At 49.6% G+C, this 23,759-nt stretch overlaps 1 protein-coding gene across 1 annotated transcript in view; it reads right to left on the minus strand.

Moving 5' to 3' along the window:
• The window catches only part of EPO (erythropoietin), a 112,684-nt gene that overhangs the window by 21,319 nt on the left and 67,606 nt on the right, over positions 1-23,759 (minus strand). Inside the window, exons 2-3 of the mRNA XM_075343283.1 lie at positions 7,215-7,336; positions 837-911 (exon numbers count right to left, since the gene is read on the minus strand). Coding sequence (XP_075199398.1) covers positions 837-911; positions 7,215-7,336 — 197 coding nt within the window. The remainder of the gene's footprint in view (positions 1-836; positions 912-7,214; positions 7,337-23,759) is intronic.

Consider the following 23,759-nt stretch of genomic DNA (forward strand, 5'->3'; position numbering starts at 1 on the left):
TATGTAGACCATGACTGTACCAGCAGAATAGTGAGCACAGCTCTGGAGTATAACACAGGATCAATACAAGATTAGTAATGTAACACATTACAGCGTTCAGTCTTTTTGAGTCTGGGTCTATCACATTAAAAATCGCCGATTTTTGCCTGCTTCCCACTTCAGTAGCTCTATCTCTAACAGATTGCTGTGGTGTCTCCTGTGTTCAGCGCCCTCTTCATCCACAGGTTGGACTTGGGTCTGGACTTGGCCATTCCAAAACTTTGATCTTCTTTTGCTGATTTAGTGGTCACTTAGGGGTGTCATACTGAAAAATTACATTTCATCTTTCTAGTAGAGGCTGAAGGTTTTTATCTCAACTGACTTTTGTTCAGTCCATAATTCCCTTCACCTTGACTAAAGATCCAGTTTCAATTACCTATCAACCCCTGAGCACAATGCTGCCACCAGCATGCCTCATTGTAGGGAGGGGGAATCTCCTGGGGATGCGCATTGTTAGCTTTGCACATTTTGAATTTATGGCCAAAAAGTTGAACCTTGGAATGTTAGACATAATTCGTTCCCCACATGCTTCTGGCTGACTTGATGAAGGATTTGGCAAAACATAGCCCAGTTTGGTTATTTTTCTTTGTAAGGAAATGCTTCCGTCTTGCCGCACACAACCACTACTTACCAGAAATCCCTTCAGCTCTTTTATTTCCTGGCACTCCATATTAAAGCACAGACATACACTTTTGCTATTAAGCCTCAGTAAGATCTTTTCCACTATCAGCTGTGTCGATAGTTGCACATAAAAGCACTGATGTATCTAATATAAGCAGTAGAATGATTTCTCTCACCTGCAGCCTACTCCATTCTGCAGTCAGGCTTGGTTGTGGGAGGGTGACGTTCTCCGAGAACTGACACGGAACATTCTATAGAGGAGAACAAGGATGAGCCTATAAGTGAATGTATAGATGCATTTATATAATGTAGGAATCTGGAGCTGAGCTGCACTCTGTGCCGAGATCCCAACCTACGGAGACTGACCTGTAAACTCTCTACTGTCCCATCACAAACGTACACCGCATGCTGTGTAATAACAATAGTTAAAGGGAACCTGTCAGCCCCGCTATGCCCTCCAACCCAGCAGCATTCATACCTGTATGCCCGAATTCCCGGCCTAACTATCTTGTATAACGATATTCACTAATATGAATGTTTGGAAAAAATGACCTCTAAACTTCGCTGTCCCTCTGCTAATTAGCTTATTAGTAGCTCGACTAGTCGCAAGGTTGTTGGTTCTCCAGACTAGTCGGCCCTTCTTTCCGTGTTATCAGGCCCCTCGGAGTGTAATTACATGATTTCCTCAAGCCAGCGTCGCCACGGCTCATTTCAGCTATGTTAGCGTGCCTTTGAAGCCAGGTGTACACCTCCCAGCTTCATTAGGCACACCGCGCATGACCAGAAGTTCAGAAGACGTGTATCTAAGCAGTGTTCTGAATTTCCGGTCATGCATAGTGCGCCAGATGAAGCTCGGAAGCATTTACTCTGCTTCTGAGGTGCACTGACACAGCCAAAATGAGCCACGCACATGCACAAGATTTCCAGGAGCTGCGGTGACACCGGCTCGTGAAAGTCTTGTTTACACACTCATGCTAATCAGCTAAAATGAGCCACGCACATGCACAAGATTTCCAGGAGCTGCCGTGATTCCGGCTCGTGAAAGTCTTGTTTACACACCCATGCTCATCAGCTAAAATGAGCCACGCACATGCACAAGATTTCCAGGAGCTGCCGTGATGCCGGCTCGTGGAAGTCATGTAACACACCCATGCTCATCAGTCGAAATGAGCCACGCACATGCACAAGATTTCCAGGAGCTGCGGTGACACCGGCTCGTGGAAGTCTTGTTTACACACCCATGCTCATCAGTCGAAATGAGCCTCGCACATGCACAAGATTTCCAGGAGCTGCCGTGATGCCGGCTCGTGGAAGTCTTGTTTACACACCCATGCTCATCAGTCGAAATGAGCCACGCACCTGCACAAGATTTCCAGGAGCTGCGGTGACACCGGCTCGTGGAAGTCTTGTTTCACACCCATGCTCATCAGCTGAAATGAGCCACGCACATGCACAAGATTTCCAGGAGCTGCGGTGATGCCGGCTCGTGTCGTGGAAGTCTTGTTTACACACCCATGCTCATCAGTCGAAATGAGCCACGCACATGCACAAGATTTCCAGGAGCTGCGGTGATGCGGGCTCGTGGAAGTCTTGTTTACACACCCATGCTCATCAGCGGAAATGAGCCACACACATGCACAAGATTTCCAGGAGCTGCAGTGACACCGGCTCGTGGAAGTCTTGTTTACACACCCATGCTCATCAGCGGAAATGAGCCACACACATGCACAAGATTTCCAGGAGCTGCGGTGACTGCGGCTCGTGGAAGTCTTGTTAATACACCCATGCTCATCAGTCGAAATGAGCCACGCACCTGCACAAGATTTCCAGGAGCTGCGGTGACACCGGCTCGTGGAAGTCTTGTTAACACACTCATGCTCATCAGCGGAAATGAGCCACACACATGCACAAGATTTCCAGGAGCTGCGGTGACACCGGCTCGTGGAAGTCTTGTTAACACACTCATGCTCATCAGCGGAAATGAGCCACACACATGCACAAGATTTCCAGGAGCTGCGGTGACTGCGGCTCGTGGAAGTCTTGTTAATACACCCATGCTCATCAGTCGAAATGAGCCACGCACCTGCACAAGATTTCCAGGAGCTGCGGTGACACCGGCTCGTGGAAGTCTTGTTAACACACTCATGCTCATCAGCGGAAATGAGCCACACACATGCACAAGATTTCCAGGAGCTGCGGTGACACCGGCTCGTGGAAGTCTTGTTAACACACTCATGCTCATCAGCGGAAATGAGCCACACACATGCACAAGATTTCCAGGAGCTGCGGTGACTGCGGCTCGTGGAAGTCTTGTTAACACACCCATGCTCGTCAGGGAGAAAACTGTCCATTTTAAAACTTTCATGTAATAAAAAAATCATTTATTGTCGCAAGAAATTTTTGCAGATGAACAGTTATTCTTTGAAAGAATGTTCTATGAAAGATTGTTCATCATTCGTGTCATCCAGCTCGTATGGCCGATTTTAAAGGGGGCATGACAGGAGATTCCTGCCGGCTGAAGATCAGACGCTGGGTATGTTACTGCAGCCACGTGAGCTTTACTCTATCGCTGCGGTATTTCAGAGGAATCCTACAGCCCTGGTAAGAAGTTTGGACACAACTATTCATGCCATCGTTCTGCTTGCTCTCATTGAAATGGGCACAAAAAAAGAAGGTACACTTATAGAGACAAGGAGAAGAGAACGGTGAGGAACGAACCAGAATATCTGTTAAAGTACCCCACTCCTTGGACTCTTGACATCCTCCTGAGCAGCTGCATCATTTTGTCATCTGAATGGCTTCCAACAATCTTGAAGGAGTTCTCAGAACTGCTTGGCAGTAATCAGCTACTTTGTCTTCATTTCACGATCCAACTAATCCCAAACCATCAGAACTGGGTTGAGGTCGTTGTTTGCAGAGTCCGTGTCTTCGAACATAGCCTCCAACCATCCCTCTCTTGGTCACATAGCCTGGAGGTGTGTTTACGGTTATTGTCCTGCTATAATACGTATGATGGTACCACTAAGAGTGGAAACACATCTATGCGAGTAAAATCGGTCCGACTGGGCTGAAAAAAACTCGGCTGATTTTAGTTCACGTTAGGTCTGAGTGCAACGCAAGTGCGATGCTTTTTCTGAATAAATTAATGATTTTACTAGCGTGTGTAATGCGTATTTTTTACTATGTCATCTGCCATTCAGCTCTGCTACATGGCCGCTGACAGCAGACACAGACAGCCATGTAGCAGAGCTGAATGGCCGCTGACAGCAGACACAGACAGCCATGTAGCAGAGCTGAATGGCAGATGACAGCAGACACAGACAGCCATGTAGCAGAGCTGAATGGCAGATGACAGCAGACACAGACAGCCATGTAGCAGAGGTGAATGGCCGCTGACAGCAGACACAGACAGCCATGTAGCAGAGCTGAATGGCAGATGACAGCAGACACAGACAGCCATGTAGCAGAGCTGAATGGCAGATGACAGCAGACACAGACAGCCATGTAGCAGAGCTGAATGGCCGCTGACAGCAGACACAGACAGCCATGTAGCAGAGATGAATGGCAGATGACAGCAGACACAGACAGCCATGTAGCAGAGCTGAATAGCAGATGACAGCAGACACAGACAGCCATGTAGCAGAGATGAATGGCAGATGACAGCAGACACAGACAGCCATGTAGCAGAGGTGAATGGCCGCTGACAGCAGACACAGACAGCCATGTAGCAGAGCTGAATGGCAGATGACAGCAGACACAGACAGCCATGTAGCAGAGCTGAATGTCAGATGACAGCAGACACAGACAGCCATGTAGCAGAGATGAATGGCAGATGACAGCAGACACAGACAGCCATGTAGCAGAGATGAATGGCAGATGACAGCAGACACAGACAGCCATGTAGCAGAGGTGAATGGCCGCTGACAGCAGACACAGACAGCCATGTAGCAGAGCTGAACGGCAGATGACAGCAGACACAGCCATGTAGCAGAGCTGAATGGCCGCTGACAGCAGACACAGACAGAGCCGCACTGTCAGAATGAACTCGGGTGAACTTCACCCGACTTCATTGTGATGCTGCGGCTCTGTCTGTGCCGCGTCCTGATTAGCGGTCACCCGTGAAGGGCTCACCGGTGACCGCTAATCTCCTGAGTGACTGAAGTTAGCAGCCCTCTCTCATACTCACCGATCCCCGGCGCGGCGCTGCACGGCGTTCACACTGCTCCGGCGGCTTTTACTATTTTGAAAAAGCCGGCCGCTCATTAAACAATCTCATATTCCCTGCTTTCCCCGCCCACAGGCGCCTATGATTGGTTGCAGTGAGACACGCCTCCACGCTGAGTGACAGGTGTCTCACTGCAACCAATCACAGCAGCCGGTGGGTGGGTCTATACTGTGCAGTGAAATAAATAATTACAAAAAATGGCGTGCGGTCCCCCCCAATTTTAATACCAGCCAGATAAAGCCATACGGCTGAAGGCTGGTATTCTCAGGATGGGGAGCTCCACGTTATGGGGAGCCCCCCAGCCTAACAATATCAGTCAGCAGCCGCCCAGAAATGCCGCATACATTAGATGCGACAGTTTTTGGACTGTACCCGGCTCTTCCCGATTTACCCTGGTGCGTTGGCAAATCGGGGTAATGAGTTATTGGCAGCCCATAGCTGCCACTAATTCCTAGATTAATCATGTCAGGCGTCTATGAGACACCCTCCATGATTAATCTGTAACTTACAGTAAATAAACACACACACCAGAAAAAATCCTTTATTAGAAATAAAAAACACAAACAAATTCCCTCATTACCAATTTAATAAGCCCCAAAAAGCCCTCCATGTCCGACGTAATCCACGGACCTCCAGCGTCGCTTCCAGCGCTGCTGCATGGAGGTGACCGGAGCTGCAGCACACACCGCCGCTCCTGTCAGCTCCACGCAGCAACTGAGGTGAGTATCGCGATCAGCTGAGCTGTCACTGAGGTTACCCGCTGTCACTGGATCCAGCGGTGGCCGCGATTAACCTCAGTGACACCTCAGCAGATCGCGCTACTCACCTCAGGACCGCACGCCGTTTTTTTTAATTATTTAATTATTTATTTCACTGCACAGTATAGACCCGCTCACTAGCTGCTGTGATTGGGTGCAGGGAGACACCTGTCACTCAGCGTGGGGGCGTGTCTCACTGCAACCAATCATAGGCGCCTGTGGGCGGGGAAAGCAGGGAATACGAGATTGTTTAATGAGCGGCCGGCTTTTTCACAATAGTAAAAGCCGCAGCAGCAGTGACAAAGTCGTGCAGCGCCGCGCCGGGGATCGGTGAGTATGAGAGAGGAGGGGAAAATGATCGACAGACTGTGAGAGAGGGACAGAGATAGTGACGGACCGACAGAGAGAGAATAGAGACCGAGAGGGAGAGACCGACTGACAGGGAATAGTGATTGACAGACATTGGGAGACATCGCTCGTTTCCAGTGTTTTAGGAAACATGTGAGAAATGTATTTAGAAAATCGCATGTCACTAGGATGGTGAGTGCCGTCCCGTGATATCCGATTATTTACACGCTCCCATAGACTTGCATTGGAAAGACTCGCAGTAGAAACTCACAAAAAAGCAGCATGCCGCGATCTGGACTGAGAAACAAAATCGCAGATGCGAGCTGAATCATTGACTAACATGTGTCCGATTCCAGTGCGAGATTTTCTCACATCGCTCTACTGCGAGAAACTCACAAGTGAGAAGCCGGCCTAAATGTAAGCCAGATGGGAAAGCATGTCCTTGCAGAATGTTGTGGTAACCATGCTGGGTAATTTTTCCAACATCAAAGGACCCTTGCCTCATCACACCGACCCCTCCATGTGTGGGCAGCACACATGGAAAAACCATCAGGTGACCTTTTTGAGTTTTACAAAGACCACAGAACAGATTTCCCTCTCTTGTAAAGTCCAGTTCTTGTGTTGGCCTTGATAAGCCTCTTCTTGTTTGTGGTCTTCAGCAGTGGTTTGAACAGAAAAGGAGGCGTCTTGTACTCTCCTCTGGATAGTTTAGGTTCTTATGTGTCATTGATGTCTGTGCGTGATATCTGAGGTGCTGTGTATTCGCAGGTTCTCTGCAGCACAGGTAATTCTTGGTCTTCCTGACCCTCCTCAGAGTCCATTTCATTATAGTAATTGATGCTTTTCATGTGTACCTTTTGTGGTTTTGATGCCTTCAGCCTGAACCTACAATGTGCACGTACCAATAGGAACAAGGGAAACAATTGCATGAACAGGTTTGTCCAAACTTTTATTCAATGTTGTACTTGGAAAAGCTAGCGTGGAACTATGGTGTCTCGGAGGATGAGGCCAAGAGGCAGCTCCCTGGTGGCATCTCCTGCCCTATTCCCCTTGACACGAAAGATTCTGAGGTTACAAGCCCACAACAAGCATTCATATAACCTATACCATAATCCTGTACTATAATGCTCCATATCTGGTCAATTCTACTGGTACGCTGTAGGATCAGCAATAGACATTTTCACAGATCTATAGCTTTTTGTAGCAGTATTCCTGCCGCTCACCATTGCTTTTTCTTGATCAATGACGGTTCTGATGTAATGATCGAGAATTGATCTGTCGCAGATTGCCAGGGAAGTAACAAGTCTCACATCAATAAGTAACATCTGTAGCAGGATAAGTAAACCTGGAAAGCAAGAGAGGAAACATGAGTCTTTTCTGACCATTTCTGCTGGAGTGTAATGTTGTTAGTGACCTTCATGGAAAATTGTAAAATGACCCCTTTACACTGAGGTGAGGCATCCACCACCAAAGTTATACTTGCCTGGTCCCCCATGGGGTCTCCATCCAAGTGATTTCATGTTCTTACCATGAGGAACCACTTACATTTCTACAAGTATCTGATAAATGTGATCAGTCCAATGAGAAATGGTAATTATCTGTGTACCATTATATTAGCAGAATAGCCGGGGCTCCAAAGTAATAGTCCATGTTCGATAGATACATTTTCTGACCTCTCAAACACCGTGCTAATGTGAATGTGATAGTCTGTATTCTTATCCCTAGTGACACAATGTAGAGTAGGGCAAAGCCTGCTCCTCACCAGATACACCAAGATAAAGCCTGCTCCTCACCAAATAGACCAAGATAAAGCCTGCTCCTCACCAGATAGACCAAGATAAAGCCTGCCCCTCACCAAATAGACCAAGAAAAAGCCTGCTCCTCATCAGATAGACCAAGATAAAGCCTGCTCCTCACCAGATAGACCAAGATAAAGCCTGCTCCTCATCAGATAGTCCAAGATAAAGCCTGCTCCTCACCAGATAGACCAAGATAAAGCCTGCTCCTCACCAGATAGTCCAAGATAAAGCCTGCTCCTCACAAGTTAGACCAAGATAAAGCCTGCTCCTCACCAGATAGTCCAAGATAAAGCCTGCTCCTCACCAAATAGACCAACATAAAGCCTGCTCCTCACCAGATAGTCCAAGATAAAGCCTGCTCCTCACCAGATAGACCAAGATAAAGCCTGCTCCTCACCAGATAGTCCAAGATAAAGCCTGCTCCTCACAAGTTAGACCAAGATAAAGCCTGCTCCTCATCAGATAGTCCAACATAAAGCCTGCTCCTCACCAAATAGACCAACATAAAGCCTGCTCCTCACCAGATAGACCAAGATAAAGCCTGCTCCTCATCAGATACACCAAGATAAAGCCTGCTCCTCACCAAATAGACCAACATAAAGCCTGCTCCTCACCAGATAGACCAAGATAAAGCCTGCTCCTCATCAGATAGTCCAAGATAAAGCCTGCTCCTCACCAGATAGACCAAGATAAAGCCTGCTCCTCACCAAATAGACCAACATAAAGCCTGCTCCTCACCAGATAGACCAAGATAAAGCCTGCTCTTCACCAGACAGACCAAGATAAAGCCTGCTCCTCACCAGATAGTCCAAGATAAAGCCTGCTCCTCACCAGATAGACCAAGATAAAGTCTGCTTCTCATCAGATAGTCCAAGATAAAGCCTGCTCCTCACAAGTTAGACCAAGATAAAGCCTGCTCCTCACCAGATACACCAAGATAAGGCCTGCTCCTCATCAGATAGTCCAAGATAAAGCCTGCTCCTCACAAGTTAGACCAAGATAAAGCCTGCTCCTCACCAAATAGACCAAGAAAAAGCCTGCTCTTCACCAGACAGACCAAGATAAAGCCTGCTGTTCACCAGACAGACCAAGATAAAGCCTGCTCCTCACCAAATAGACCAAGATAAAGCCTGCTCTTCACCAGACAGACCAAGATAAAGCCTGCTGTTCACCAGACAGACCAAGATAAAGCCTGCTCCTCACCAAATAGACCAAGAAAAAGCCTGCTCTTCACCAGACAGACCAAGATAAAGCCTGCTCTTCACCAGACAGACCAAGATAAAGCCTGCTGTTCACCAGACAGACCAAGATAAAGCCTGCTCTTCACCAGATAGACCAAGATAAAGCCTGCTCCTCACCAGATAGACCAAGATAAAGTCTGCTTCTCACCAGATAGACCAAGATAAAGCCTGCTCCTCACCAGATAGACCAAGATAAAGCCTGCTCCTCACCAGACAGACCGAGATAAAGCCTGCTCCTCACAAGCTAGCCCAAGATAAAGCCTGCTCCTCACCAAATAGACTAAGAAAAAGCATGCTCTTCACCAGACAGACCAAGAAAAAGCCTGCTCCTCACCAAATAAACCAAGAAAAAGCCTGCTCTTCACCAGACAGACCAAGATAAAGCCTGCTCTTCACCAGACAGACCAAGATAAAGCCTGCTCCTCACCAGATACACCAAGATAAAGCCTGCTCCTCACCAAATAGACCAAGATAAAGCCTGCTCCTCACCAAATAAACCAAGAAAAAGCCTGCTCTTCACCAGACAGACCAAGATAAAGCCTGCTCTTCACCAGACAGACCAAGATAAAGCCTGCTCCTCACCAGATACACCAAGATAAAGCCTGCTCCTCACCAAATAGACCAAGATAAAGCCTGCTCCTCACCAGATAGACCAAGCTAAAGCCTGCTCCTCATCAGATAGTCCAAGATAAAGCCTGCTCCTCGCAAGTTAGACCAAGATAAAGCCTGCTCCTCACCAAATAGACCAAGAAAAAGCCTGCTCTTCACCAGACAGACCAAGATAAAGCCTGCTCTTCACCAGACAGACCAAGATAAAGCCTGCTCCTCACCAGATACACCAAGATAAAACCTGCTCCTCACCAAATAGACCAAGATAAAGCCTGCTCCTCACCAGATAGACCAAGATAAAGCCTGCTCCTTACAAGTTAGACCAAGATAAAGCCTGCTCCTCACCAAATAGACTAAGAAAAAGCCTGCTCTTCACCAGACAGACCAAGATAAAGCCTGCTCCTCACCAGATACACCAAGATAAAGCCTGCTCCTCACCAGATAGACCAAGATAAAGTCTGCTTCTCACCAGATAGACCAAGATAAAGCCTGCTATTCACCAGACAGACCAAGATAAAGGCTGCTCCTCATCAAATAGACCAAGAAAAAGCCTGCTCTTCACCAGACACACCAAGATAAAGCCTGCTCCTCACCAAATAGACCATGATAAAGCCTGCTCCTCAGCAGATAGACCAAGATAAAGCCTGCTCCTCACCAGATAGACCAAGATAAAGTCTGCTCCTCACCAGATAGACCAGGATAAAGCCTGCTCCTCACCAGACAGACCGAGATAAAGCCTGCTCCTCACAAGCGAGACCAAGATAAAGCCTGCTCCTCACCAGACAGTCCAAGATAAAGCCTGCTCCTCACAAGCTAGACCAAGATAAAGCCTGCTCCTCACCAGATAGACCAAGATAAAGCCTGCTCCTCACAAGCTAGACCAAGATAAAGTCTGCTCCTCACCAGACAGTCCAAGATAAAGCCTGCTCCTCACCAAATAGACCAAGAAAAAGCCTGCTCTTCACCAGACAGACCAAGATAAAGCCTGCTCCTCACAAGTTAGACCAAGATAAAGCCTGCTCCTCACCAGATAGACCCAGATAAAGCCTGCTCCTCACCAGATAGACCAAGATAAAGCCTGCTCCTCACCAGATAGACCCAGATAAAGCCTGCTCCTCACCAGATAGACCAAGATAGAGCCTGCTCCTCACCAGATAGACCCAGATAAAGCCTGCTCCTCACCAGATAGACCAAGATAAAGTCTGCTCCTCTCCAGATACACCAAGATAAAGCCTGCTCCTCACCAGATAGACCAAAATAAAGCCTGCTCCTCACCAGACAGACCAAGCTAAAGCCTGCTCCTCACCAGACAGACCAAGCTAAAGCCTGCTCCTCACCAGATAGACCAAGATAAAACCTGCCCCTCACCAAATAGACCAAGATAAAGCCTGCTCCTCACCAGATACACCAAGATAAAGCCTGCTCCTCACCAGATAGACCAAGATAAAGTCTGCTTCTCACCAGATAGACCAAGATAAAGCCTGCTCCTCACCAGATAGACCAAGATAAAGCCTGCTCCTCACAAGCTAGACCAAGATAAAGCCTGCTCCTCACCAGACAGTCCAAGATAAAGCCTGCTCCTCACAAGCTAGACCAAGAAAAAGCCTGCTCCTCACCAAATAAACCAAGAAAAAGCCTGCTCCTCACCAGATACACCAAGATAAAGCCTGCTCCTCACCAGATAGACCAAGATAAAGTCTGCTTCTCACCAGATAGACCAAGATAAAGCCTGCTCCTCACCAGACAGTCCAATATAAAGCCTGCTCCTCACAAGCTAGACCAAGAAAAAGCCTGCTCCTCACCAAATAAACCAAGAAAAAGCCTGCTCTTCACCAGACAGACCAAGATAAAGCCTGCTCTTCACCAGACAGACCAAGATAAAGCCTGCTCCTCATCAGATAGTCCAAGATAAAGCCTGCTCCTCACAAGTTAGACCAAGATAAAGCCTGCTCCTCACCAAATAGACCAAGAAAAGCCTGCTCTTCACCAGACAGACCAAGATAAAGCCTGCTCTTCACCAGACAGACCAAGATAAAGCCTGCTCCTCACCAGATACACCAAGATAAAGCCTGCTCCTCACCAAATAGACCAAGATAAAGCCTGCTCCTCACCAGATAGACCAAGATAAAGCCTGCTCCTCATCAGATAGTCCAAGATAAAGCCTGCTCCTCACAAGTTAGACCAAGATAAAGCCTGCTCCTCACCAAATAGACCAAGAAAAAGCCTGCTCTTCACCAGACAGACCAAGATAAAGCCTGCTCTTCACCAGACAGACCAAGATAAAGCCTGCTCCTCACCAGATACACCAAGATAAAGCCTGCTCCTCACCAAATAGACCAAGATAAAGCCTGCTCCTCACCAGATAGACCAAGATAAAGCCTGCTCCTTACAAGTTAGACCAAGATAAAGCCTGCTCCTCACCAAATAGACTAAGAAAAAGCCTGCTCTTCACCAGACAGACCAAGATAAAGCCTGCTCCTCACCAGATACACCAAGATAAAGCCTGCTCCTCACCAGATAGACCAAGATAAAGTCTGCTTCTCACCAGATAGACCAAGATAAAGCCTGCTATTCACCAGACAGACCAAGATAAAGCCTGCTCTTCACCAGACAGACCAAGATAAAGCCTGCTCCTCACCAGATAGACCAAGATAAAGCCTGCTCCTCACCAGATAGACCATGATAAAGCCTGCTCCTCACCAGATAGACCAAGATAAAGCCTGCTCCTCACCAAATAGACCAAGATAAAGCCTGCTCCTCACCAGATAGACCAAGATAAAGCCTGCTCCTCACCAGATAGACCATGATAAAGCCTGCTCCTCACCAGATAGACCGAGATAAAGCCTGCTCCTCACCAAATAGACCAAGATAAAGCCTGCTCCTCACCAGATAGACCAAGATAAAGCCTGCTCCTTACAAGTTAGACCAAGATAAAGCCTGCTCCTCACCAAATAGACTAAGGCGGGCTTTGCACGCTGCGACATCGGTAACAATGTGTTACCGATGCTGCAGCGATAGTCCCGCCCCCGTCGCACGTGCAATATCTAGTGAAAGCTGCCGTAGCGATTATTATCGCTACGGCAGTTTCACATGCACATACCTGCCGTGCGACGTCCCTCTGGCCAGCGACCCGCCTCCTTCCTAAGGGGGCGGGTCATGCGGCGTCACAGCGACGTCACACGGCAGGCGGCCAATTGAAGTGGAGGGGCGGAGATGAGCGGGATGTAAACATCCCGCCCACCTCCGTCCTTCTCATTGCAGCCGGCGGCAGGTAAGGTGAAGTTTCTCGCTCCTGCGGCTTTAGACACAGCGATGTGTGCTGCCGCAGGAGCGAGGAACAACATCGTACCTGTCGCTGCACCGGCATTATGGAAATGTCGGAGGCTGCAGCGATGATACGATAACGACGCTTTTGCGCTCGTTCATCGTATCAAAAAGGATTTGCACGTTGCGATATCGACTGCGACGCCGGATGTGCATCACTTTCGATTTGACCCCATCGACATCGCACGTGCAATGTCGCAACGTGCAAAGCCGCCCTAAGAAAAAGCCTGCTCTTCACCAGACAGACCAAGATAGAGCCTGCTCCTCACCAGATACACCAAGATAAAGCCTGCTCCTCACCAGATAGACCAAGATAAAGCCTGCTCCTCACCAGATAGACCAAGATAAAGCCTGCTCTTCACCAGATAGACCAAGATAAAGCCTGCTCCTCACCAGATAGACCAAGAAAAAGCCTGCTCTTCACCAGACAGACCAAGATAAAGCCTGCTCTTCACCAGACAGACCAAGATAAAGCCTGCTCCTCACCAGATAGACCAAGACAAAGCCTGCTCCTCACCAGATAGACCATGATAAAGCCTGCTCCTCACCAGATAGACCAAGATAAAGCCTGCTCCTCACCAGATAGACCAAGATAAAGTCTGCTCCTCACCAGATGGACCAAGATAAAGCCTGCTCCTCACCAGACAGACCGAGATAAAGCCTGCTCCTCACAAGCTAGACTAAGATAAAGCCTGCTCCTTACCAGATACACCAAGATAAAGCCTGCTCCTCACCAGATAGACCCAGATAAAGCCTGCTCCTCACCAGATAGACCCAGATAAAGCCTTGCCTCACCAGATAGACCAAGATAAAGCCTGCTCTTCACCAGATAGACCCAGATAAAGCCTGCTCTTCACCAGATAGACCAAGATAGAGCCTGCTCCTCACCAGATAGACCCAGATAAAGCCTGCTCCTCACCAGATAGACCAAGATAAAGTCTGCTCCTCTCCAGATACACCAAGATAAAGCCTGCTCCTCACCAGATAGACCAAAATAAAGCCTGCTCCTTACCAGACAGACCAAGCTAAAGCCTGCTCCTCACCAGACAGACCAAGCTAAAGCCTGCTCCTCACCAGATAGACCAAGATAAAACCTGCCCCTCACCAAATAGACCAAGATAAAGCCTGCTCCTCACCAGATAGTCCAAGATAAAGCCTGCTCCTCACCAGATAGACCAAGATAAAGCCTACCCCTCACCAGACAGACCAAGATAAAGCCTGCTCCTCACAAGCTAGACCAAGATAAAGCCTGCTCCTCACCAGACAGTCCAAGATAAAGCCTGCTCCTCACCAGACAGTCCAAGATAAAGCCTGCTCCTCACCAAATAGACCAAGATAAAGCCTGTTCTTCACCAGATAGTCCAAGATAAAGCCTGCTCCTCACAAGCTAGACCAGGGGTCTCAAACACGCGGCCCCTCAGGCTGCTTTGTGCAGCCCCAGGCCCGTTCCCCTGTTCATTATCGCGGCTGGTGCAGGGGCCGCAGCCATTGTCTGCGCTTTGTCAGATGAATGTTTTGCCGGCGCTGCGCTCTCGCGCCGGCAGCACAATCATCTGACATAAATTGCTGACAGTGACACTGCACCTGCCGCGATAGTGAACAGGGGCACGGGTCTGGGGGCCGCACGAAGCAGAGACGAGGCAGCCGAGGGAACGCGGGACAGGTGAGAAGAATGGTGTTTTTTGTGTGTGTGTGTGTGTGTGTGTGTATATGTATATGTAAGGGCGGCACATTAACCCCTTAGCGACCTATGACGTACTGGGTACATCATGGCTCCCTGGTACTTAAGGACCTATGATGTATCCAATACGTCATGGCGAAATCGCGGCCCCGGAGCCCCGGTGGCTGCGATCGCTTTGCGAATACCTTAGATTCGGGGAGGAGGGGACCTCTGCCTGACCTCAGGAGGGGTGGTGTCGACTTCCCGGACCTACGGAGGCTGTGATTGGCTGACGAACGCCGCTCAGCCAATCACAGCCACTGTAATGTTTCAGCCAATGAAAATGGTTAAAACATTGAAATCCAGCCATGGTCAGTGCAGCGGTAGCACCGATCATTGGCTGAAGCTGGGTGACCTCTGTTTCACCCGCCCCCAGCTCTGATTGGAGAGACTGGCCTTGTGACCGATCTCTCCAATCACTGTGGATCTGGGGCCGGAGACCGCGCCCCTCAGCTTCACTCCGGCGTCTGTGGAAGATGAGAAGAGCGATCGGTAAGTTGTAGCCACTGCCCCCTTTCAGCCACTGCCGCTGCCCCCCCACCCATTACTATTACTACCGGATGTGGACAAAGTGCGCACATTACTATGGGATGGGGATAAGGGTGGCAACATTACTATAGGATGGGACATTACAAGGATGGGCACAATACTATTGGATGGGGACATTATTACTATAGACTGGGGACATTACTATAGGATGGGGACATTATTACTATAGGATGGGGACAAGGTGAGCACATTACTATAGGATCGGGACTAGGATGGGGCACAGTACTACAGCATAGGGACATAACTACAAGGGGACGAGGATGGGAAACATTACTATAGAATAGGGATAATGCTGGGGACATTACTATAGGATGGGGACATTATTATAGGATTGGACAGTACTATAGGATGGGGACATTGCTACAAGGGGACAAGGATGGGGAACATTAAGATGGGGACAAGGATGGACACATTACTATAGATTGGGGACATTACTATAGGATGGGGACAAGGATGAACACATTAGTACAGGATGGGCACATTACGATAAGATGAGGACAAGGATGAGCACATTACTATAACATGGAGACAAGGATGAGGCACATTACTACAAGAATGGGGAACATTACTTTAGGATGGGGACAAGGATGAGCACATTACTGTGGGATGGGGACTAGGATGGGGCACAATACTACAAGGGGACAAGAATGGGCACGTTACAACAACTTGGGGAACATTACTAAAATATGTTGGTCAAAATTTCTATATAGTGCTAATTGTAAGACTATTAGTTACAAGAAAGGAATAAAATGTAAAATATATATATATATATATACCGTATATATATATATATATATATATATAAATATATATATATATATATAATTTCATATTTAAACAAAGAATGTGCACGTTTGCTATAATAAACAAGTGAAAATGTTCAAAATCAGTGATCCAAAAGTGTGTAAAAAAAATAATTATATTATATATGGTACCAATAAAAATGTCACTTTGTCCTGCAAAGAATGCGGCCCCCCAAATTATTTCTTTCCCTCTGTGCGGCCCATACACCCAGGCGAGTTTGAGACCCCTGAGCTAGACCAAGATAAAGCCTGCTCCTCACCAGATAGACCAAGATAAAGCCTGCTCCTCACCAGATAGTCCAAGATAAAGCCTGCTCCTCACCAGATAGACCAAGATAAAGCCTGCTCCTCACCAGATAGTCCAAGATAAAGCCTGCTCCTCACCAGATAGTCCAAGATAAAGCCTGCTCCTCACAAGCTAGACCAAGATAAAGCCTGCTCCTCACCAGATAGACCAAGATAAAGCCTGCTCCTCACAAGCTAGACCAAGATAAAGCCTGCCCCTCACCAGATAGACCAAGATAAAGCCTGCCCCTGACCAGACAGACCAAGATAAAGCCTGCTCTTAACAAGCTAGACCAAGATAAAGCCTGCTCCTCACCAGACAGTCCAAGATAAAGCCTGCTCCTCACCAGATAGACCAAGGTAAAGCCTGCTTCTCACAACATAGACCAAGATAAAGCCTGCTCCTCACAAGCTAGACCAAGATAAAGCCTGCTCCTCACCAGACAGTCCACGATAAAGCCTGCTCCTCACCAAATAGATCAAGGTAAAGCCTGCTTCTCACAAGCTAGACCAAGATAAAGCCTGCTCCTCACCAGATAGATCAAGATAAAGCCTGCTCCTCAACAGATAAACCAAGGTAAAGCCTGCTCCTCACCAGATAGACCAAGATAAAGCCTGCTCTTCACCAGACAGACCAAGATAAAGCCTGCTCCTCACCAGATAGAGCAAGATAAAGCCTGTTCCCTACCAGACAGAGCAAGATAAAGCCTGCTCCTCACCAGACAGAGCAAGATAAAGCCTGCTCCTCACCAGACAGACCAAGATAAAGCCTGCTCCTCACCAGACAGACCAAGATAAAGCCTGCTCCTCACCAGACAGACCAAGATAAAGCCTGCTCCTCACCAGACAGAGCAAGATAAAGCCTGCTCCTCACCAGATAGACCAAGATAAAGCCTGCTCCTCACCAGATAGATCAAGATAAAGCCTGCTCCTCACCAGATACACCAAGATAAAGCCTGCTCCTCACCAGATAGACCAAGATAAAGCCTGCTCCTCACCAGATAGACCAAGATAAAGCCTGCTCCTCACTAAACAGACTAAGGTAAAGCCTGCTTCTCACCAGACACATCCACACCAAGATAAAGCCTACTCCTCAGCGGATAGACCAAGATAAAGCCTGCTCCTCACCAGATAGATCGAGATAAAGCCTTCTCCTCACAAGACAGGCTGAAATAAAGCCTGCTTCTCACCAGTTAGGCCAAGATAATGTCTGGTCCTCACTAGACAGACTAATATAAAGCCTGCTCCTCACTAAACAAACCAAGATAACGCCTGCTCCTCACCAGACAGGCCAAAATAAAGCCTACTCCTCACTAAACAGACCAAGGTAAAGCCTGCGCCTCACTAGACAGGCCAAGGTAAAGCCTGCTCCTCACCAGACAGGCCGAGATAAAGCCTACTCCTCACCGGATAGACCGAGATAAAGCCTGCTCCTTACCAGACAGGCCGAGATAAAGCCTGCTCCTTACCAGACAGGCCGAGATAAAGCCTGCTCCTCACCAGACAGGCCAAGATAAAGCCTGCTCCTCACCTGACAGGCCAAGGTAAAGCCTGCTCCTCACCAGACAGGCCAACGTAAAGCCTGCTCCTTACCAGACAGGCCGAGATAAAGCCTGCTCCTTACCAGACAGGTCGAGATAAAACCTGCTCCTCACCAGACAGGCCAAGATAAAGCCTACTCCTCACCGGATAGACCGAGATAAAGCCTGCTCCTCACCAGACAGGCCGAGATAAAGCCTGCTCCTTACCAGACACACCAAGATGATATTTGGGCCTCACCATCTATACTGGAAATTTATGTAAAAATTAAGCCTCTTTTAATTTTTCATTTTTTGTCCAGTATTACAGATCTCTGTGTGCATTGTATTCTGCTGTTTGTATGTGTAATCAAACTAATAATCCACCTCTGACCAATACATTTAGTTTCCTCCCACTGATAGGGAATCTAGACTGTTACCCCCGATGGGGACAGTAAAGTGCTGTGGAATTAATAGAAATATATGAGTCAGTAAAATAAATACATAAATCACAAACTCAGTGTTCATAACAATGCTCGATCACGATTACCTTGCTGTGTAAATACAAATAACAGTGATCGTGCTCTTATTTCTCATCAAAGTCCCCAGCTATGAGGTCCTCTTGTGATGTAGGTTCCAGCGTCTGAGAATAACACGAGCATTCAAGATTTTCTACATTTTGTAAAGTAGTAAGATTTGTGCTGCCAAGTCATCTGTGATGAAATCATAGTGTGTGAGATGCTATGGCTTCTATTTACTAGAAGTATTACCTATGCTATAAAACCAGGTTTCTACCAATTCATCTAGAAAGTCAACAAAGTGTGATGTTTTGAGTGTCAGATTGTGCGCTGTTTACAGTTGAGCGAGTACCTAAGGGTACTTTCACACTTGCGTTATTTTCCTTCCGTTACAATCCGCCCTTTTGGGAAACAGCGGAATCCGTTAACGGATTCCGCTGTTTCCCATAGACTTGTATGGTTGACGGATTGTACCAAAAGGAGCTGCGTTGCTTCCGCTGGGCGACGCTCCGTTGCTTCCGCCCAGCGGGAGGAACGCAGCATGTAACGTTATTTTGAGCAGCGGAATCCTCTGGATTTCACTGCGCATGCTCTTTTTTTTTTTTTTTTTTTTTTTTTTTTTAAATCAAACTTTATTTTGGCTCGCGGTGGCCGAACGTTCAGCTGAGCGCCCGGCCGTCGGCAAGCGACAGCGCTCAGCTGAATGACCGGCCACCAGCATGCCCGGGCGCCGGCAAGTGACAGCGATCAGCTGATCACCCGGCGGCCGGCTGCAGGGAGCGATCAGCTGATCACCCGGCGGCCGGGAGCGATCAGCTGATCACCCGGCGGCCGGGAGCGATCAGCTGATCACCCGGCGGCCGGCTGCAGGGAGCGATCAGCTGATCACCCGGCAGCCGGGAGCGATCAGCTGATCACCCGGCGGGCGGGAGCGATCAGCTGATCACCTGGCGGCCAACTACTGGGAGCAATCAGCTGATCACCCAGCGTCCGGCTGCAGGGAACGATGAGCTGATCGTTCACTATAGTCTGCCGCTGGTAAAACCGGGAAAAAAAAAAAAAAAAAAATCAAAACGAATTGCGTTGTTTTGCAGCATCCGTTGCATCCGTTGTGTCACTATATGCAACACATCCGTTGCATCCGTTACACAACGCAATGCAACGGATACCGTTCAACGCAAGTGTGAAAGTAGCCTAACTATTCACACTCACTATACTGATACGATACGATGCGATACACTTTATTGATCCTGTGGGAAATTCTGGTATCAGCAGGACAACCTAAATCATAACATGAATTACATAATTGACAAGACAGTGGAGGTGACAGAACATTCTACATTAGATGAGGACATACACAGCGGGGACTGAAAGTAGAAGAAATAAAGTAGATATTCACCTTCATGATGTCACACTAATGTTATTGTTGTACATTCCCAGAGCAGTGACACAAATGATTCCTATATTCTCCTTCTTACACCTCAGAAAGATTCGCCGGTTACTGAAGTCTCTTCTGTCTCATGAACAGCTCATATAATGGATGTGCATTATTATTCATAACCGCCAGACACTTTTCCAGAGTTCTTCTCTCCACGACCTCCTCCAGAGAGTCCAGATTGCAGCCACCAGCGGAGCAACTACCCCAGCATCAGAGCCCCGCACACTACTACCCCCACATCAGAGACCCACACACTACTACCCCAGCATCAGAGACCCGCACACTACTACCCCAGCATCAGAGACCCCCACACTACTACCCCAGCATCAGAGACCCGCACACTACTACCCCAGCATCAGAGACCCGCACACTACTACCCCAGCATCAGAGACCCGCACACTACTACCCCAGCATCAGACACCCGCACACTACTACCCCAGCATCAGAGACCTGCACACTACTACCCCAGCATCAGAGACCCGCACACTACTACCCCAGCATCAGACCCCCGCACACTACTACCCCAGCATCAGACACCCGCACACTACTACCCCCACATCAGAGACCCACACACTACTACCCCAGCATCAGAGACCCGCACACTACTACCCCAGCATCAGAGACCCGCACACTACTACCCCAGCATCAGACACCCGCACACTACTACCCCAGCATCAGACCCCCGCACACTACTACCCCAGCATCAGAGACCCGCACACTACTACCCCAGCATCAGAGACCCGCACACTACTACCCCAGCATCAGACACCCGCACACTACTACCCCCACATCAGAGACCCACACACTACTACCCCAGCATCAGAGACCCGCACACTACTACCCCAGCATCAGAGACCCCCACACTACTACCCCAGCATCAGAGACCCGCACACTACTACCCCAGCATCAGAGACCGCACACTACTACCCCAGCATCAGAGACCCGCACACTACTACCCCAGCATCAGACACCCGCACACTACTACCCCAGCATCAGAGACCCACACACTACTACCCCAGCATCAGAGACCACACACTACTACCCCAGCATCAGAGACCCGCACACTACTACCCCAGCATCAGAGACCCGCACACTACTACCCCAGCATCAGAGACCCCCGCACACTACTACCCCAGCATCAGACACCCGCACACTACTACCCCAGCATCAGACACCCGCACACTACTACCCCAGCATCAGACACCCGCACACTACTACCCCAGCATCAGAGACCCGCACACTACTACCCCAGCATCAGAGACCCACACACTACTACCCCAGCATCAGAGACCCGCACACTACTACCCCAGCATCAGAGACCCGCACACTACTACCCCAGCATCAGACACCCGCACACTACTACCCCAGCATCAGACACCCGCACACTACTACCCCAGCATCAGAGACCCGCACACTACTACCCCAGCATCAGAGACCCGCACACTACTACCCCAGCATCAGAGACCCGCACACTACTACCCCAGCATCAGAGACCCACACACTACTACCCCAGCATCAGAGACCCGCACACTACTACCCCAGCATCAGAGACCCACACACTACTACCCCAGCATCAGAGACCCGCACACTACCACCCCAGCATCAGACACCCGCACACTACTACCCCAGCATCAGAGACCCGCACACTACTACCCCAGCATCAGACACCCGCACACTACCACCCCAGCATCAGACACCCGCACACTACTACCCCAGCATCAGAGACCCGCACACTACTACCCCAGCATCAGACACCCGCACACTACCACCCCAGCATCAGAGACCCGCACACTACTACCCCAGCATCAGAGACCCGCACACTACTACCCCAGCATCAGAGACCCGCACACTACTACCCCAGCATCAGAGACCCACACACTACTACCCCAGCATCAGAGCCCCGCACACTACTACCCCAGCATCAGAGACCCGCACACTACTACCCCAGCATCAGAGACCGCACACTACTACCCCAGCATCAGAGACCCGCACACTACTACCCCAGCATCAGAGACCCGCACACTACTACCCCAGCATCAGAGACCCACACACTACTACCCCAGCATCAGAGACCCACACACTACTACCCCAGCATCAGACACCCGCACACTACTACCCCAGCATCAGAGACCCGCACACTACTACCCCAGCATCAGAGACCCGCACACTACTACCCCAGCATCATAGACCCGCACACTACTACCCCAGCATCAGACACCCGCACACTACTACCCCAGCATCAGAGACCCACACACTACTACCCCAGCATCAGAGACCCGCACACTACTACCCCAGCATCAGAGACCGCACACTACTACCCCAGCATCAGACCCCCGCACACTACTACCCCAGCATCAGAGACCCGCACACTACTACCCCAGCATCAGACACCCCCACACTACTACCCCAGCATCAGAGACCCGCACACTACTACCCCAGCATCAGAGACCCGCACACTACTACCCCAGCATCAGAGACCCGCACACTACTACCCCAGCATCAGAGACCCGCACACTACTACCCCAGCATCAGACACCCGCACACTACTGCCCCAGCATCAGAGACCCGCACACTACTACCCCAGCATCAGAGACCCGCACACTACTACCCCAGCATCAGAGCCCCGCACACTACTACCCCAGCATCAGAGACCTGCACACTACTACCCCAGCATCAGAGACCCGCACACTACTACCCCAGCATCAGAGACCCGCACACTACTACCCCAGCATCAGAGACCCGCACACTACTACCCCAGCATCAGACCCCCGCACACTACTACCCCAGCATCAGAGACCCGCACACTACTACCCCAGCATCAGAGACCCGCACACTACTACCCCAGCATCAGACCCCCGCACACTACTACCCCAGCATCAGAGACCCGCACACTACTACCCCAGCATCAGAGACCCGCACACTACTACCCCAGCATCAGAGACCCGCACACTACTACCCCAGCATCAGACCCCCGCACACTACTACCCCAGCATCAGAGACCCCCACACTACTACCCCAGCATCAGAGACCCGCACACTACTACCCCAGCATCAGACCCCCGCACACTACTACCCCAGCATCAGAGACCCGCACACTACTACCCCAGCATCAGAGACCCGCACACTACTACCCCAGCATCAGAGACCCGCACACTACTACCCCAGCATCAGACACCCGCACACTACTACCCCAGCATCAGAGACCCACACACTACTACCCCAGCATCAGAGACCCGCACACTACCACCCCAGCATCAGAGACCCGCACACTACTACCCCAGCATCAGAGACCCCCACACTACTACCCCAGCATCAGAGACCCGCACACTACTACCCCAGCATCAGAGACCCACACACTACTACCCCAGCATCAGAGACCCGCACACTACCACCCCAGCATCAGAGACCCGCACACTACTACCCCAGCATCAGAGACCCGCACACTACTACCCCAGCATCAGAGACCCGCACACTACTACCCCAGCATCAGAGACCCGCACACTACTACCCCAGCATCAGAGACCCGCACACTACTACCCCAGCATCAGAGACCCACACACTACTACCCCAGCATCAGAGCCCCGCACACTACTACCCCAGCATCAGAGACCCACACACTACTACCCCAGCATCAGAGACCCACACACTACTACCCCAGCATCAGACACCCGCACACTACTACCCCAGCATCAGAGACCCGCACACTACTACCCCAGCATCAGAGACCCGCACACTACTACCCCAGCATCATAGACCCGCACACTACTACCCCAGCATCAGACACCCGCACACTACTACCCCAGCATCAGAGACCCACACACTACTACCCCAGCATCAGAGACCCGCACACTACTACCCCAGCATCAGAGACCGCACACTACTACCCCAGCATCAGACCCCCGCACACTACTACCCCAGCATCAGAGACCCGCACACTACTACCCCAGCATCAGACACCCCCACACT

Source organism: Anomaloglossus baeobatrachus, chromosome 4 (genome assembly GCF_048569485.1).
Source record: "Anomaloglossus baeobatrachus isolate aAnoBae1 chromosome 4, aAnoBae1.hap1, whole genome shotgun sequence".
Lineage (NCBI taxonomy): Eukaryota > Metazoa > Chordata > Amphibia > Anura > Aromobatidae > Anomaloglossus > Anomaloglossus baeobatrachus.